This window comes from Otolemur garnettii, unplaced genomic scaffold (genome assembly GCF_000181295.1).
Source record: "Otolemur garnettii isolate 467f Iridium unplaced genomic scaffold, OtoGar3 scaffold00176, whole genome shotgun sequence".
NCBI classification, from domain to species: domain Eukaryota; kingdom Metazoa; phylum Chordata; class Mammalia; order Primates; family Galagidae; genus Otolemur; species Otolemur garnettii.
In genome coordinates this window covers 2,790,461-2,806,956 of record NW_003852571.1, presented here as the reverse complement: position 1 = coordinate 2,806,956, position 16,496 = coordinate 2,790,461, and the positions used below count along the sequence as shown (strand labels likewise).

General features: G+C 43.3%; 1 protein-coding gene across 2 annotated transcripts in view; it reads right to left on the bottom strand.

The window, feature by feature from the left end:
* SPIRE1 (spire type actin nucleation factor 1) overlaps positions 1–16,496 on the bottom strand; it is a 205,718-nt gene that overhangs the window by 22,161 nt on the left and 167,061 nt on the right. For both annotated transcript variants that reach the window (XM_023519463.1, XM_003800472.3), the window contains exons 8-9: positions 10,014–10,186; positions 532–622 (exon numbers count right to left, since the gene is read on the bottom strand). In XM_023519463.1, coding sequence (XP_023375231.1) covers positions 532–622; positions 10,014–10,186 — 264 coding nt within the window. The remainder of the gene's footprint in view (positions 1–531; positions 623–10,013; positions 10,187–16,496) is intronic.

Sequence of the window (16,496 nt, the reverse complement as noted above, 5' to 3'; positions counted from 1 at the left end):
TGTGTGTGGGTGTGAGGGGTGTGAGGGGTGTGTGGCTGTGGGGGTGTGTGGCGGTGTGGGGGTTTGTGGGTGTGGGGGGTGTGTGGCTGTGGGGATGTGTGTGGGTGTGAGGGGTGTGTGGCTGTGGGGGGGTGTGGCTGTGGGGATGTGTGTGGGTGTGGGGGTGTGTGGACATGGGGGTATGTGAGGAGAGGGCAAGGGAGGACAAATACAGCTGTGCATGGCTTCTGATTTAAATTTGGACAAGAAGGTAATAAATCTGCAAAATACACACACAGCTGATTTTTTCCTGTAACTATTATCTACAGGCACAACATGCCTACCTGTCACGAGGTGAAGACCTGGGGCTTGGCTCTCGGTTGAACCTACCTGATGATGCCACCCTAGGAAAGTAAAGGAAGACTCCTGCTCCTAACCAGTGAAAAGCCAGGTTCTTTCTGCCCAGACTGACCCCAGGGCACCTGGGATCCCTGTTGTGGGCACTGTGTTTTGGAGCCATTCGACTCTAGTTCTCTGACCACCAATACTCACGCTTCCTGGTGGACGCCGCCTCCAACACTGTGTCTTCAAGGAGGGAGGGGGATGCGCTGCTGCTGCTGGACGACTTGTGCAGAGTCTCCTCCTGCGAAGCACAGGCAGAGGGATACACATTGCTGAGGCCAGAGTGCTTTCGTGCCACCTAATGGCATTTTACTACTAAGTCCTCCAGAATGGTGCACCGAATCATGGCAGAAGTTCATGGCAAGTAGAAGATAAACTAGAGGGGTCTAAAATTACGACAGTACTGGTCTGGGTCTTAGCTGTGAGACAATGAGCAAGTTTCTCATCTGTGAAATACAGTATATAACACAGGGTTATAGGAAGGAGTAAATGAGATATTGCATAGAAAATGCTTAACGCATTAGCTGGTATACATAATAATGGTGGTTAATAGTATCAGAGGACATTTAGCACATTTATTAAAGTGGTGAGACTTGAGCCCCAAGGAGGCAGAAGCTGGGTCTGCCACATCCATCACTGTGTATACCCAGTACCAAGCCCAGCACTTAGTAAGTAATGAATTAACATTCCTTGAATAAATTATGAAAATAAACATTTCATGAAATGTTACAAGTCTAGGCAAGAAAAAGCCTCTGTTTTAGACTAAACCAAAATGGAATACATTATTTATTCATTAAATATCTACTAAATACTATGTGACAGAGATATACATTAACTAGAAAACAGCTTATAATTTCTACTATAATATCTATAGAATACTAGCAAATATTTTTATATACAGAAGGAAGAAAATTAGAAAAATATATTCATACGTGACTATGTGAGATAGGAAGAATTGTCTGACCTTCTTAGCTAAAGTGGCTTTAAGAATTAGCCATTCACTCAACACTGGCCTTACCTAAACCCACTGCTGGATCTTTAGTTTCAAACAAGCTACAAAACAAAGCATATAGTCAAAGAGGGGGAAAAAAGGAATAAATCACACAGTTCAGACAAGGTCTGAATTGTGACCTCCAAACCCTCGGATCTTATCATGAAGAACAAACCAGGCAACGTAAGAAAAGCCTCTACCTGCTAGATACAGTATAGGTTTCATAAATTTCTGAAAAAGCTAGCAAGCAATTAGAACAATCTCCTGTTTATGGATGGTCAAAAGGAAATAAAGGACAAGAGTATTTCTTAGGAAAAGTAACAAAGCAGTCATGTACAGTGCTTCCCAAATAATTAGCGGAGAAGGTGGGAGCTACCCTGATTAAAACAGCAGGGACCATTCATCTACTTTACACTTATCTGCCACCTTCCCTACAAACACTTTTTAGAAATTTTGTTCATATATTTATTTTTAGAGAAACTGTTGCTCTGTTACCCTGGCTAGAGTGCAATGGTGTCATTGTAGCTCACGACAATCTCAAACTCTTGGTTGGGTTCCAGAGATCCTCCTGAGTAGCTGGGACTACAGGTGCTTGCCATGCCTGGCTAATTCTAAAAAAAAATTTTTTTTGTAGAGATGGGGGTCTCCCTATGTTGCTCAGGTTGGTCTTGGACTCCTGGCTTCAAGTGACCCTTCCACCTTGTCTTCCCTCCCTAAGTGCTGGAATTTCAGCAACCATGCCTAGCCTCTAGAAACACATTTTGGGGGTGGGGGGTGGGGGAGAGACTAAGTCTCACTCTGTCACCCTGGGTAGAGTGTTATGGTGTCATAGCTCAAAGCAATCTCAAACTCATGGGCTCAAGTGATCCTCCTGCCTCAGCCTCCCAAGCAGCTGGAACTATAGATACCTGCCACAATATCTGGCTAGTTTGTTTCTATTTTTAGTAGAGACAGGGTCTCGCTCTTGCTTAGGCTGGTCTCAAACTCCTGAGCTCAAATAATCCATATGTTTCAGTTTACTAGAGTGCTAGGATTATAGGCATCAGTCACCATGCCCAGCAATGCTGAATACTTTATTTTCATTCTTATAGACAGAATTGAAGTAAAAGTAAGACTAAAAATAGCCAGGCGCTATGTATGTGTGTGTGTGTGGGGGGGGGGGGCCCTGTAGTCCCCGCTACTCAGAAGGCTGAGGCAGGAGGATCACTTGAGCCCCAGAGTTTGAGGTTGCTGTGAGCTATGACACCATGGCACTGTACCACGGCAACAAAGTCAGACTCTACCTAAAAAAGAAAAAGCATATATTTAAGATTAAAAAACATGAACCCCAATTTAAGCATTATACAAGGTATCCATGTATCCATGTAATGAAAACATCTGTACCCCCTTAATATTTTGAAATAAAACCCACAAGAAAACCACATAGTATATTCATTTATAAAAAATGCTTTTACAGGCTGGATGTGGTAGCTGATGCCTGTAATTCCAGCACTCTGGGAGGCCGAGGTGGGAGTATCCCTTGAGCTCAGGAGTGTGACCAGCTTGAAAAGAAGTGGGACGCATCTCTACTAAAAATATAAAAATTAACCAGGCATCATGGTACACATTTATATTCCCACCTACTTGGGAGACTGAGGAAGGAAGATGTCTTGAACTTAGGAGTCTGAGGTGGTTCTGAGCTAGGCTGACACCACTGTACTCTACCCTGAGGGACATGGGGAGATGCTGTCTTTAAAAAAAAAAAAAGAAAGAAAGAAAAAAAAAGCTTTTACAAAAAGATAATTCAGGTTTGGCATTAGAATCTGATATATCTTTTTTTATTTTTGAGACAGAGTGCCACTTTGTCACCCTGAGAAGAGTGCTGTGCTGTCATAGCTTACAGCAACCTCAAACTCCTGGGCTCAAGTGATTCTCTTGCCTCAGCCTTCTGAGCAGCTGGAAGTATGCCCAATATTTTTAGAGATGGGATCTCACTCTTGCTCAGGCTAATCTTGGAACTTGTGAGCTCAAGCAATCCACCACCTCAGCCTCCAAGACTGCTAGGATTACAGGCATGAGCCACTGCACCCAGAAGAATCTAATGTATCTTGAATTACACAATGCACATACAAGACACTGAAATGTTATAAAGAATTGTCTTAAATTTTAAATTGCTCCCATTAAGTTGTTGATGGTCCTCTGTTTCTGCCTGCCCAGGACATAGCTGCATGCAATTTTTTGACTGCTTGAAAACTAATCTCAAGGACCGTCTTTGCCTCTGGGAAGGGGAAAGAGAGAATGTGTGGACATTGGCTGTGCTAGTCAAAGGTATAGGCACATGCATGTAGACTCCTGCCTCAGTCCATCCCTGCTCGCTGCTCACTCTTGCCTGTCTGGGGAATTCTGATGGGGCTCTGACATCTCTTCTGCTACCTGGCCTCTGTTTGTGGTCTGGTCCCAGTCACCGGCTCTGTCCTCCCCCAGCAGGTCTTCTCTAGTGAGCCTGTGGCAGCAGGAAAGCCCCCTGCCCTGCTGGTTTCCAGGAGCTCTGTCACCTGATACTGTAGAGTTATCTCAGAGGCCCGCCTGGGCACCACACTGACTCAACAAGAATGGAAATCTTCCCTTTCCTGAAAAGAAGCTCCTTTGCTCAGCTTTCCTACTGGAAGCAATGATATGGCCACAGTCAAGTTACCCAACAGAGGTTAGCTAAGATGAAGATGAGCCAGAAACACAGAAGCTAGATTTTCAGGAACTGAAAAAAAGAGGAACAGAAAAATGCCTGGTATGGAGGGTCTAGTTTAATAGTGTTCTGTGACTGACACCTCACACGGCTTCTTTTCTAACTGGTCTGTACCTCTACTAGGGGCTCAGTTTTCTCACTGAAAAGTAAGAACGCTGCACAAAATTCTAAGGTTCTTTCCAGTGAATAAGTAGAAAGAAAAAAGCTTAGGAATTCTTTTCTTTTCTTTTTTTTTTTTTTTGTAGAGACAGAGTCTCACTTCATCACCCTTGATAGAGTGCTGTAGTGTCACACAGCTCACAGCAACCTCCAACTCCAGGGCTAAAGCAATTCTCTCACCTCAGCCTCCCAAGTAGCTGGGACCACAGGCGTCTGCCATAATGCCCGGCTATTTTTTGGTTGCAATTTGGCCGGGGCCAGGTTTGAACCCACCACCCTCGGTGTATGGGGCCAGCACCCCACTCGCTTTCTTTAAGAAAGATAGGCTGGGTGCAGTGGCTCGTGCCTGTACTCCCAGCACACTGGGAAGCTAAGATGGGAGGATCACTTGAGGGCAGGTGCTCAAGACCAGCCTAGGCAACATACCCAGACTCTTGTCTCTACAAAAATGAAAGAAAAAAAAATAGCTGGTTGTGGTGGCCTGTGTCTATAGTCCTACTGTTAGGAAGGCAGAGGTGAGGCAGGTGGTACATGTAGCCCAAGAGGTGACGTTGTAGTGAGCTATGGGCACACCACTGTATTCTAGCCTGAGCAATAGAATGAGACCCTGCCTCTGGGGATAAAAAAAAGAAAGAAGAGGCTGAAGCTTGAAGAGGTAGGCAGGTGTTGCTGGGGTCGGGTGTACAGGGCTAACAGTGTCAGTCCACACCCGACAGCTTAGCTCCCTGGCAGCACCCACTCTAGTGATGAACTCAGGCTCCTGGCCAGGCTTTTAGGGTCAACAGGGCAGGGCCACTTGTCTCATTCACTGTCATGGCTGACTCCTAGCATGGTGGCTGGTATCCAGAATTACCTGGGAAGGTGTGGAGGGGCTCAAAGGCCGAGGCCCACAGTTTAGTGCAGTGTTCCCATGACCTTGGCTAAGATTTCAGCAGGCAAGGTTAAGATGGCACAGTATGGCACGACATTTTCCCAAGGTCACAGCTGCAGAGTTGAAACAAATAATGTTCACTTGGCTTTGATTTTGATGCCACCAAAATCAGGGGCAAGCAGATCCCTGAAGCAACAAAATCCACCACCAGCAGGCCACTGCTTGCTCAGGGAAGGCACTGTGCTCACTCGAAATGAGTTTTCAGGTGATCCAGCTGCCCTGTTCCCAGGGCATGCCCATGACAAGGCACAAAGGACACTGAATCAGCTTTTGGGATTTTCTAGTGTATCAACAGGATTGGAAAATTCTTTGTCCTATGGAGACTTCCATCGTAGAAGCATTTGCTTTAATAGGTTCACCTCAGAACCAAGAGGATTAAAGGATCCCACCTCCTCGCCAGTTTTGTTATTAGAAAGATAGTGATTTTGATACAAAATAGGAAGAAACTACAGAATCACAGGAGTCATAATCCGTATAAGACCATGTGTGAGTACTGACTGCTGACTGCTACAGACATCTCAGCTCATCCTGTGGTGCCACATCCCCGCTCTTCAGCCTCAAGAGACTTGGTCCTTCATGGGCCGAGCACTGGGCTCAACCAGGTCTCCAGATTCCTGACCACGAGGTGCCAGTACTTCATATCACCCGATCCTCTTGTCCAGGTCTAACGTGACAGCCCCCAAGGAATGGGACCAAATATTCCTTTTGCCAACTGAGGGGGGCAGCAGAGTAGCAATGGCTAAAGGCATGGCCTCTGGGACCAGACGGTGTGGGTTCAGACCCCAGCTATCCTGCTGCCGTGTGTGGACCCTGCTCCAATTCCTCAGCCTGAGACCACCTGCTTGCCTGCAGAGTAACAGCAGTTAACTGCTGCTGTGCACAGATTTCTTCTAAGTGCCACACACTCCCAACTTTCTCCTGCAGGAACTTGTTTAATCAAGATGACAGGCTCTCACTCTAGGAGTGATGGAGATGAATAAATGGAAGTATCTGTGCAGTGGGCAGGCAAAAAGCACAGCCTGAACTCAGAAGCCGCCAGTGTGTGTGAGAGTGGGACTCGCTTGGCTTGGCTCCCTGCTGTGTCTTCATGGGACTGGGCAACAGCTGGGCACGAGGTACCCCTGTGGAGAAGACCAAAGTCCAGCCTGTGCAGATGCCTGTGCTCCACAGGGGCAGAGCAGCAGCCAGACAGGAGACTTCCGAGGCAGAGGTCTCTGAGTCCCATGGCATTGGGGACACAGCCCTACCTCCATTCTGGAGCCTCCAGGCCTGCTGGTCCTCCTCTATGAGGTCAGCCACTAGGTTCATGCGGCAGGCCTGAGCGCCTCCACCAGGCAGGCCACCATCGCCGCCTCCTTCTCTGCATTCTTCCAGACTCTCAGGGACTCCCTCACCCAGTCCATCAGGTTGCGGGGATATCTCTCCTCGATGCCATCCATCTTGGCGTCAGAGACTTTAAGCTGACGAGCCAGCCGTTTCTAGTCCTTCCCTACATTGTCACATATGATGTCAAATGCTGCACGCAGGTCTGGAGCATAGAAACTGGAGCTCGGTTAGCTCACTGCTCAACAGGCTGGCGGACACTGAGTGCAGCAGCACCAGGAAGGGGTCCATGGTGGTGACCGTGGGCTGCGGGCTGGCGGGGCTCCGACCTGGTGCTCTTCGTGTGCCTGCCACTCACAGCTGGGCGCCACTAGTCGGGTCTTGTTACTAGTTCCCTGGCCTGCGGCCCAGTGGTCTCCAGCTCTGGTCACTTCTGTCTAGATAAACTATTTCTAACCTCTATAGAGAGATGTAAGGTTTCTGGGTCACTAACAACAGACAAGTCTAATGGCCAGTATTGCCCACTGTTTCCACCAACAGGTCAGTACGACTGGCCAGTGCCAATCAGTCAGTCCCAGGGGTTTGGGTTTAACAAAGGGTTTCTGTAGCTCTCTGAGGTCAGTGAAGGAGGGGGCGGTGGCAGGTGGGCAGGCTCTAGTCCCACCTTTGCTTCTCTTTGACTGACACTACCCTTCTGTGTGAGTGTTATGAAGAAAAGTTTTGGTGCCTAAAAAAGTATTTGGAAGGCACCTGTTAAATAGGAGAGAAAAAATGGAAAAACAGGTGGTAAAGTTGAGAGGGAAGAAGACAAGGAGGAAGGCCAGCTTTTCCTGAGACTCCCTTTTATTTGCTCTCTACTGCCTTCCATGGCTCTGAGGTAGAATGTGCTTGAGTAGGGGGAAAAATTACTATAAAATGTGAAGAAAGTCTGTGTAACATGATGTGGGGTGTATCTAACAGTAACTGTATTTGTGGCCATTTATAAGAGAAAAAATACAAGCTAAAGGAAACCTATCTTGGTTCAGCAATTTTCTGACATCAGGAATTAGTAAAGGTGGGGGAAAGAATACCCATCCATTAATCAAGAAAAGGTTGAATTCCACAGTATCTTTTCCATTTTCATACTTCTGGGGTACAACTGCCAAGTTTTAGACCTAGAAGAGACCTACAGGCCAGGGAGCCCAGATCCTTTACCAGGTGCAGGGCATGCTGAAGGCAACAAGGCACAGCGCCCGCTCTGGTGCCCTGTGCACACACTCAGAGCTGGGGCCAGGGTGGGTGCCATGTGCAGAACTGCCGTCACCGATCACAACCTAGTTTGGGTTTCCAGGTACTTCTTGCATGTCTACATAAGTGTCAGTTAATTACCTGGTTTCACAACAGACTTTTTTTGAGTTGGATTTAACCAGCTGATAGAGAATTTGACAGCAGCTAACTGAGGGGACCGTTGTCTGCACTGTCCCATGTGGTCCCCCTTAGCCATGGGTGTCTCCTGAGCACTTGAGCACTGTGACTAAGAAACTGAGTCTCTTCAATTATTTCATATAGTTTAAATAGCCATACACGGCTAGTAGTGACAACTGGACAGTGTAGAGCTCTGTCCAGATGACCCCTGAGCTAGATGCTATTTAAATAGTTCTTGCAACCAGGCAGTGGCTCACACCTGTAATCCCAGCACTGTGGGAGGATGAGGAGGGAGAATTGCTTGAGCTCAGGATTTCAAGACTTGCCTAAGCAAGAATGAGATCCCAACTCCTAAAAAAATGGAAAAACCAAGCCAGGTGCCGGGGTGAGCACCTGTAATCCTGGCGGCTTCCGGAGGCTGAGGCAGCAGGATGCCCACAGCTCAAGTCTGAACTTGTGGTGAGCTATGATGCCAATGCACTCTGCTCAGGGCATAGGGTAGGACTCTGTCTCAACAAAAACAAAAACAAACAAACAAAAAAAAAAAAAAGCAAAGAAATAAAAATAAAAAATAAGCAAGGAAATAAATCGTTCTTGCAGGTCAATGCCTGAATGTCCACTGGATATTGTTAGAGGCTGAGGATGCAAGTGAACTGAGCACAGCTCCTCTTCTCAGGGGCTTGTGTTCTGGTGGAGAGACAGAAGTTAAGTGGATAATTATACAACAAAGTGCTAAGTGTGCCAGTGTCACAGAGGATGAATGACTACAGAATCACAGAGAAGGGGTCCCGATGGGGCAGTGGTGTCAGAGAAGATGCCTGGAGAGAAGGCGATGCAGTCCTGACTCCTATAGGGACATGGGGCAGTGCAGACACGGCTGCGCATGTGCAGGACGAGGGCTGCAATCAGACCAGGTGTCAGCAGGCACCTGACATGACCTGGGGACAGGAGGTTTATCCTGCAACAGGGAGCCCTCCAAAGGTTTTAAGCAGGAGTACCAAGGACTCTGGTGGTATACACAAGGTAGAATTTGGGAAGTCAAGAAGAAAGTTCAAATAGACTGACGAGACAGCAAGAGAATGAAAGCAAGACTGAGGACTTTTCTTTACGTTCCCAAGGATTGAAACACCTTCAGTAGCACAATTACTATCATTGGTATTGCTTGGATGGGGGCAGAGACTGGTTCTGCAGATTCTACTTTGGATGAACATGGGGAGGATGGAGCCAGCAATTAAGACAGTGAGAAGATGAGATGCTGTGTGCACATGTGCTTCCGGAGTTGGTCGGGCAAGCAGGCGAGGGAGAAAGGAAGGAAGAAGACAACTGAATTTTGCAGAAGTTGATTTTGAAGGACAGGCAGTGGGTCCAGCAGGCAACCACACACATAGCTCTGATACCACTGACAGAGGCTTGACAAAGAGGGAAGGAGGCACAGCATATAGGTGGGTGTTGAAATCAGCAAGGATGTGAGATTTTTTTCCCCCAAAAAAGGCAGTAAGTAAAGGATGAAATCTGGGATCATCATTAGGGTCTTCTTTTCAGAAGTTTCTGTGTCAGGTTACCGTTAGAGGAAGTGATCCTGAGTGTGGGGTGTGTGCATGCATGCATACTTTAGTGGGAGAACAGTCTGTGGAAATATGTTTTCTGGACTTTATATTTTTCCTTCTCAAAACAAAAGGGAAGGGGTGGTGCCTGTGGCTCAAGGAGTAGGGCGCCAGCCCCATATGCCGGAGGTGGCAGGTTTAAACCAGGCTCCAGCCAAAAAAAAACTGCAAAAACAACAACAACAACAACAAACGGAAGATATTAGGTAATATAAGCTTGAAAACTGCAGATTTATTTTAACTTTACCTATACTTTAAGAGTATATTGAAAGTCTAGTATCCATTTTAAAAGCTACAGCACTACATTGGTCTTTACAGATAACAGAAAGTAATCTACCATTTTATTTCCTAGTAATCAAATTAGTGTTAATGCTAATTTTATTGACTAACTCATGGGAAGAAATTAAGCAACAACTGAAGCAACACAGTTATAGTACAGTGGGTCAGAGCACGTTAAGCACCCTGGACATGAGAGTCAAGGTGTGTGGATGGCCTCACCTCTGACTCTGAGCTGTCCAGCTCGGCCAAGGTGGGGGCTTTCAGGAGCTTCTTCCTCTGCACAGGCGCCTGTTGTGCCGTATTTAACCCATTTTCTGTTGTTTGTGATGACAAATCTCCATTCAGCACAGATGATTCTACAACATTCTTTGGAGATTCAGGGGCAGGTACATCTGGGAAAGAAAGACAAAAGCAGACCTTTTCTTGAGCCAACAAAGGTAACTGGTGTTAGAAGCACATGTCAGGTGACAAGGCATTTTCGTGTTATACAAACTCAACACAAAGGCTTGACACAGGATGCCTTGTCTGTGTATATGAAACATTGTTTTGTTAAATATTAATTGTCAGATTTGATTAAAGGGAATTTTAAAATGAATAATTTATATTCACATTTGTAGATTAAAAGCCTACAGATAAGATTCAGACTTCTTTATTTTCCAGATGAAGAAACTGAAGTTTAGAGAAGCAAGTTTTGCTTTAGAACCTCCATGGATTTAAGTTTTACTAGGTATATTGCTGTAAGATTTAAAAGTGTTTTGGTTTAAAAATCAAAACAGCTAATAATCTATATTCATGTAAACATATTTAATATAAACAGAAAGAGTCAGGGATACATTTTTCCTCTGATAAATATAATTTATTAAGAGTTCAAATTTGGATAGGAAGGTAATAAAACAAATGAAAGAAAATGAGGTCAGCTGCAGTACAGTGTGATGTGGACTGGCTGGGTCTCTGCGGCTGGGTGCTTCCCTCTGAGCAAGCGGCCTGCTCTCTGTTTCTTTACCCATAACAACAGATGAAGGCTTGTTGTGAGGATTAAACGGGTGTCAGCTGCATGTGAAACACTGTGCCCAGGAGCGGCAGTGTGCAGTGAGTATCAGCAACTACTCACACTGCTTGGACTCCCCTTTGTGAGCACTATGGGCTCTGACTGACCTGTCCAGAACTGCACAGTTGGTGTTATGTCCAAGCTGACGTGGAGCCCTTGTTGAGATAGAAAGGAGATGCATTTTCTTCAGTATTTCAGATGAAGAGTTAAACATGGACTAAATACTACAAAAGTATTCAAAGTCAAAAAAGAAGCAGCCATGGCAAGATTTATAGACTTGGATAACGAACAAGCTGCTTTCTGCACATGGATAGTCTGTCAAGCTACTATAGTTGGGGCCAAAGGGGCTCTAAATACTGAAGTGAAAAAGACAGGATTAGTGCTTCTTTAGGAAGGGGGAGCACTGTATGAGAGTTACAGAATACAGGAATGTTCTACTTACAGTAGCCCCCCCAGTGCTATTTACATGCTTGAAGGCTGAGGGGTGGAATTCCAGGAAAACATTCAGTGCACCTGTGTACAGCTTTCCTTGACGTTATTGAAAAAAAACATGAAATTATTTATTATAATAAATGACATATATCTTATTTAATATTTATGATTTCTGTCCATTTTAAGAGACTGAGAAAGCTCTGGCCTCCTGTGAACTTGCCCCTGTGGACTTGAAGAAAGGGGCTGGAAAAGACTGAATGGAAAGACAAGACAGGAGGAGGGAAGGAAAGAGGAAGGTGCTGTTAATCACTTATCACGTTAGGCAGAAATTTCAATAGAGAACTTGACAACATGCACACATGTATCTGATTATTCTCTTCCTAGATATTAAGTATCCAGAAGAAATAAATAATTGGTGATGGTGAGGAGTGCTGAAAGGGACAAAAGGGAAAAAAGCAGCAAGGTTTTATACAAATTACTAAGGTTAAAAATCTTTCATAAGTATCTTAAAATTTTTCCAGAAAATAAAAGAGGAAGTTACTGGGGTGATTAAGTTACTGTCCTGTTTAAGAAAAAGGGTAGTTAAGTGTGTAAAGATAGTTTTTTAAAAAGAGCATATTTAAAAAATCTTATTCTATAGTGCACTTTAACTATATACAGGGTGACCATTAAGTTCGCGTACAATTGCACACGAACTTTATGGTCATCCTGTACATTTCCTATAGAACAGCAGTTCTCAACCTGTGGGTCGTGACCCACAGGAAGTGTATTAAAGGGCCGCGGCATTAGGAAGGTTGAGAACCACTGCTATAGAATTATTCCTATTGTAGTTATCTTCCCAGAGAAAGCACAAATACTTAGAATACACACATCTTTCACTTTCTTAGCTACTCACATTCCAATAGAGGGTCCCACCATTTACCTGGTAGCAGCTCACTCCCCAAACTGAGGGTAGAGTAATAAGAAGAACACAGCCAGCTACCCATGCTGCCCAGCCAGACCCTCCCTAACAGTGGCACTGTCTCTTAGCACTGGCAGTGCCAAGAGGAACACTGACACAGTTTGAACGGTTATATATTTTAATATGATGCAGAAAAAATATAACTGCAATATCAGATCCATGATTTCATGGGCTTACTGCTTAAGAAATTTTTAAATCATTTATGGTAGATTAAAAGTTTTAAGTAGTACTAGTGGCACTTAAGGCTGGCAAAAATCCTAAAGATGCCGTATGCACTGAAGTCCAGAGAACACTGTCAAGTGACGGCTGCTTCCTTGAATCCATTTCATCCTCAATGCAGAGGATTTGGGAAACTGTCCAATGTTCTCTAACTGACTAAACCCTGTGCTACGAGATCAATAACTGGAATTTTAGCTCACTGACTGAAAACTACTGAAATGAACACCTGTACTAAATTCAAAGCTTTGAGAAAAATGAAACGAAAACTAGGTTATATAAATGTAAGGTTTCAGGATGATCTCCATAGATAGGACTAAATATTGCATATGACTTTATCTCATATTACATATTTGTAAAAGATTTATAGAATATGTATGAATGTATTATATGTATTAATGTATATATCTGTGTCTATATGTGTGTCTATATGTATTTTTTGTGAGACAGTGTCTCACTCTGTCGCCCAAGTGGGAGTGCAGTGGTGTGATTATAGCTCACTGTAACCTTGAATTCCTGGGCTCGAGTGATCCTCTTGCCTCAGCCTTATAAGGAGTGAGTCTACAAGTGAGTGTCACCACACCTAAGTAACACTTTAACATTTTTTTGGGTAGAAATGGGGTCTCCCTGTGCTGCCCAGGCTGGTCTCAAAACTCCTGGCCACAAGTGATCCTCCTGCCTTGGCCTCCCCAAAATGTTGGAATTATGGATGTGAGCCATCACATCAGACCTCAGTTGAACATATTTTTTTTTTTTTTTTTTGAGACAGAGCCTCAAGCTGTCCCCCTGGGTAGAGTGCCGTGGCATTACAGCTCACAGCAACCTCCAACTCCTGGGCTCAAGCGAGTCTCCTGCCTCCGCCTCCCAAGTAGCTGGGACCACAGGCACCCGCCACAACGCCTGGCTATTTTTTGGTTGCAGCCGTCATTGTTGTTTTGGCGGGTCCGGGCTGGGGATTCGAACCCGCCACCTTAGGTGTACGTGGCTGGCGCCTTAGCCGGTTGAGCTATAGGCGCCGAGCCAGTTGAACATATTTTTAAGGAGTTTGTGTACTTATGTATTTTTATGTTTAAATGGACAAATCCTTCTTATTACTTCAACGTATCAAATAAGAAAACCAAATACTCCTATCTTTTTCTTAAGTTAGTATTTCTTGAGGAAAAACTGGTGATATTTGTTAGCAAAATATTTAAGATGTGAAATATTTAGATATAGTTTTAGAAAGCACAAACTTTAGGTTCAGAACTTAAAACACGTACTGATGATATTAAACACTTTCCATAATAACTGTATGTGTGTCTGGTGCCTTATTTAGTGGGAGGAAATGTGACTAGAATGCAGATTATATAGGTAATATTTGCATAGAAAAAATATATTATACTTACCACGAGTGATGCTGAGTGGATTAAGATTCTAAGATCACTATTTCTAAGATATACTTATGCAGGAAAATATACTTCATTACTTCTACACTTAAGGTCAGAGTTGTTATTTAGACTACATGTTTGAAATGTTTACTTATCAGGTTTTTCATTTCCAACTCAGAAAATACACTCTAATCTTTGCATTTAAGTTGGAAGAACGAATCAATCTTTTCCATTTATAATTCAGGACATTTTAATTACTAATCAAAATGCAACAATGAAAACCATAAAAGCAACACAACCAATAAAGAATGAAGCACTTAGAAGTCAGAAGTACACTAAGTCACGAAAGGAATTGTAGCAAATGACACAGTGAAGCCAAATAATTCTTTGCTACTCTTTTACATCTAAAAGCTTTCTTCTCAACACAGACCCCTCTACAGCCTGTAAGCACACAGAACACACTTATCTATAAGGTGTGAGCATATAGACTGTCTAGACTAGCCAAGTGAGCCTTATTTATGAGCCAGCAGTCAATATGTTTAAATAGCCAACTAATGCAAACATTGTTAGTAGATATTCAGAAGAGAAAGAATACCTGTAATGGATATTGCCAACCTTTGGAGATTAGTAGTAACACATATGTTCCACAGTGTTTCTGGGTTTCTTTTTTTCCTTTCATTGTTTTTTGAGAGAGAGTCTTACTCTGTTGCCCAGGCTAGAGTGTTGGGGCATTAGCCTAGCTCACATCAACTTCAAACTCCTGGGTTGGAGCGATCCTCCTGCCTCAGCCTCCTGAGTAGCTGGGACTATAGGCACCCACCACAACACCTGGCTAGCTTTTCCTATTTTTAGTAGAGACAGTGTCTCAATCTTGCTCAGGCTGGTCTCCAAGTCCTGAGCTAAAGTGACCCTCATGCCTTGACCTCCCAGAGTGCTAGGATTGTAGGTGTGAGTCACTGTGCTGGGCTCTAAGTTTATTTTTCAGACCAAAATTTTTACAAGGTCACTCTGCAAATGGTTGACAAAATAAAAAATTGACAAATGGATAAAGAAAATAGAAAAAGCTCTTTAGTGATCAGTCAAAAATAAGTGAAGATTATAAAACAATGGAGTCATGCCTGAGGCCTACAAAAATAGAAAAAAAGTTTAAAAACAATTGGGAACTAATTTTGTAGTTGAAAGATACTAAGTACTTACATACAACATGACATTAGAACCTTCTGGGTCTTTTAAATATGAATTCATATATAGCATATGCCAACAATTCTCTGTCTCTTAAGAGGTACTCCATGGCATTTAATAGAAAGTTCTGGAAGAAAATATTACCACATCTTATCTCATTTTATATTAAAAACATCAGCTTCTAAAATTAAAATTCTTGTTTGTAAAATATTTTATTAGGATTAAATTGGTTTAGAAAATTCATACATATTTAAAATTTTAATTTAAAAAGGGAATGATTTTACAGATCCAATTTAGTCATTTCACTATTAATCTCTGTCTAACTACATGCCTGGGGGCACAGGACTAGACAGGGCAACCCAGGCTGGTGCGGTACTCGTGCGCTTTTATACTCTCAAGCAGCGCCTTGTCACCCGTGACTTGGCTCCACCTACCGAACACAGTGACACAGAGGATGGCTCTTACTCATCAACTGAGGGGCTGAAGTTGTCTGAAATAGGTAATCATTCTGAGTTTAGCTACTTAAGTAACTACATGCTTTAGGAAAAGGAAGTGGTAGTGTCAAAACTTTGTTTCTTGAAGTTTTTTTTTTTTTTTCTATTTTCTTAAGACAAAGGGCTGTTTTAGACTTGAACATCAGTGCTTTAGAAGAGTTCAGGAGTGCTGCTTCCACACAAATAGGCACCTGACTCCATAGCCAGCCATGAGTTCTTCCACAATCCCTTGAGAGGCAACAGGTTCATGGTAGTTTTATATATTTTTTAAGTATATTGTTTGCCAATAAACAGAATGTTTTATTTTATTGATCACAGCTTAGAAGCAGCCTTTCAATTTTCTTTTTGACATGTTTGGACAAACAAATGAATGAAATGTATTTGACAGATACCACAAAACCCATGTCAGGTAAAAAAGTGCTTTTTTTTTTTTTTACCTGACAAGTCAAAACTGTAAGACATGCTAAGTGATTGCACTGCTGAAAAAAAGAAAAATAAGAAGAAAATAATTCAACTGTTAGGAATATACAAGAAGGAGAAAAAACAGTGATAGATTAAAGAAGACAGTACATCTGAGACTGTAAGGAAGAAGCTAGTGAATAAAAATCTAAAACACAATTTAAGAGTTTTAGATTCAATTACGTCACTAAGACTTGACATGGAAGACCAGTAAAAAAAACAAAAAAAAAAACTTTTTAAAGAACAAGTTAAAAATGATAGCATGGTAAAGATACAAATACTTTAAAGAATCATATGACTTAAATATAAAATACAAGTAGACCAAAAGAAAAAAATAGCTATGTTTTAAAATATGATTTTACGCTGGGTGCCTGTGGCTCAAGTGGCTAAGGCACCAGCCATATACACCTAAGGTGGTGGGTTCGAATCCAGCCTGGGCCCGCCAAAACAACAACAGCTGCAACCAAAAAGTAGCCGGGCGTTGTGGGGGGGTGCCTATGGTCCCAGCTACTTGGGAGGCTGAGGCAGGAGACTCGCTTGAGC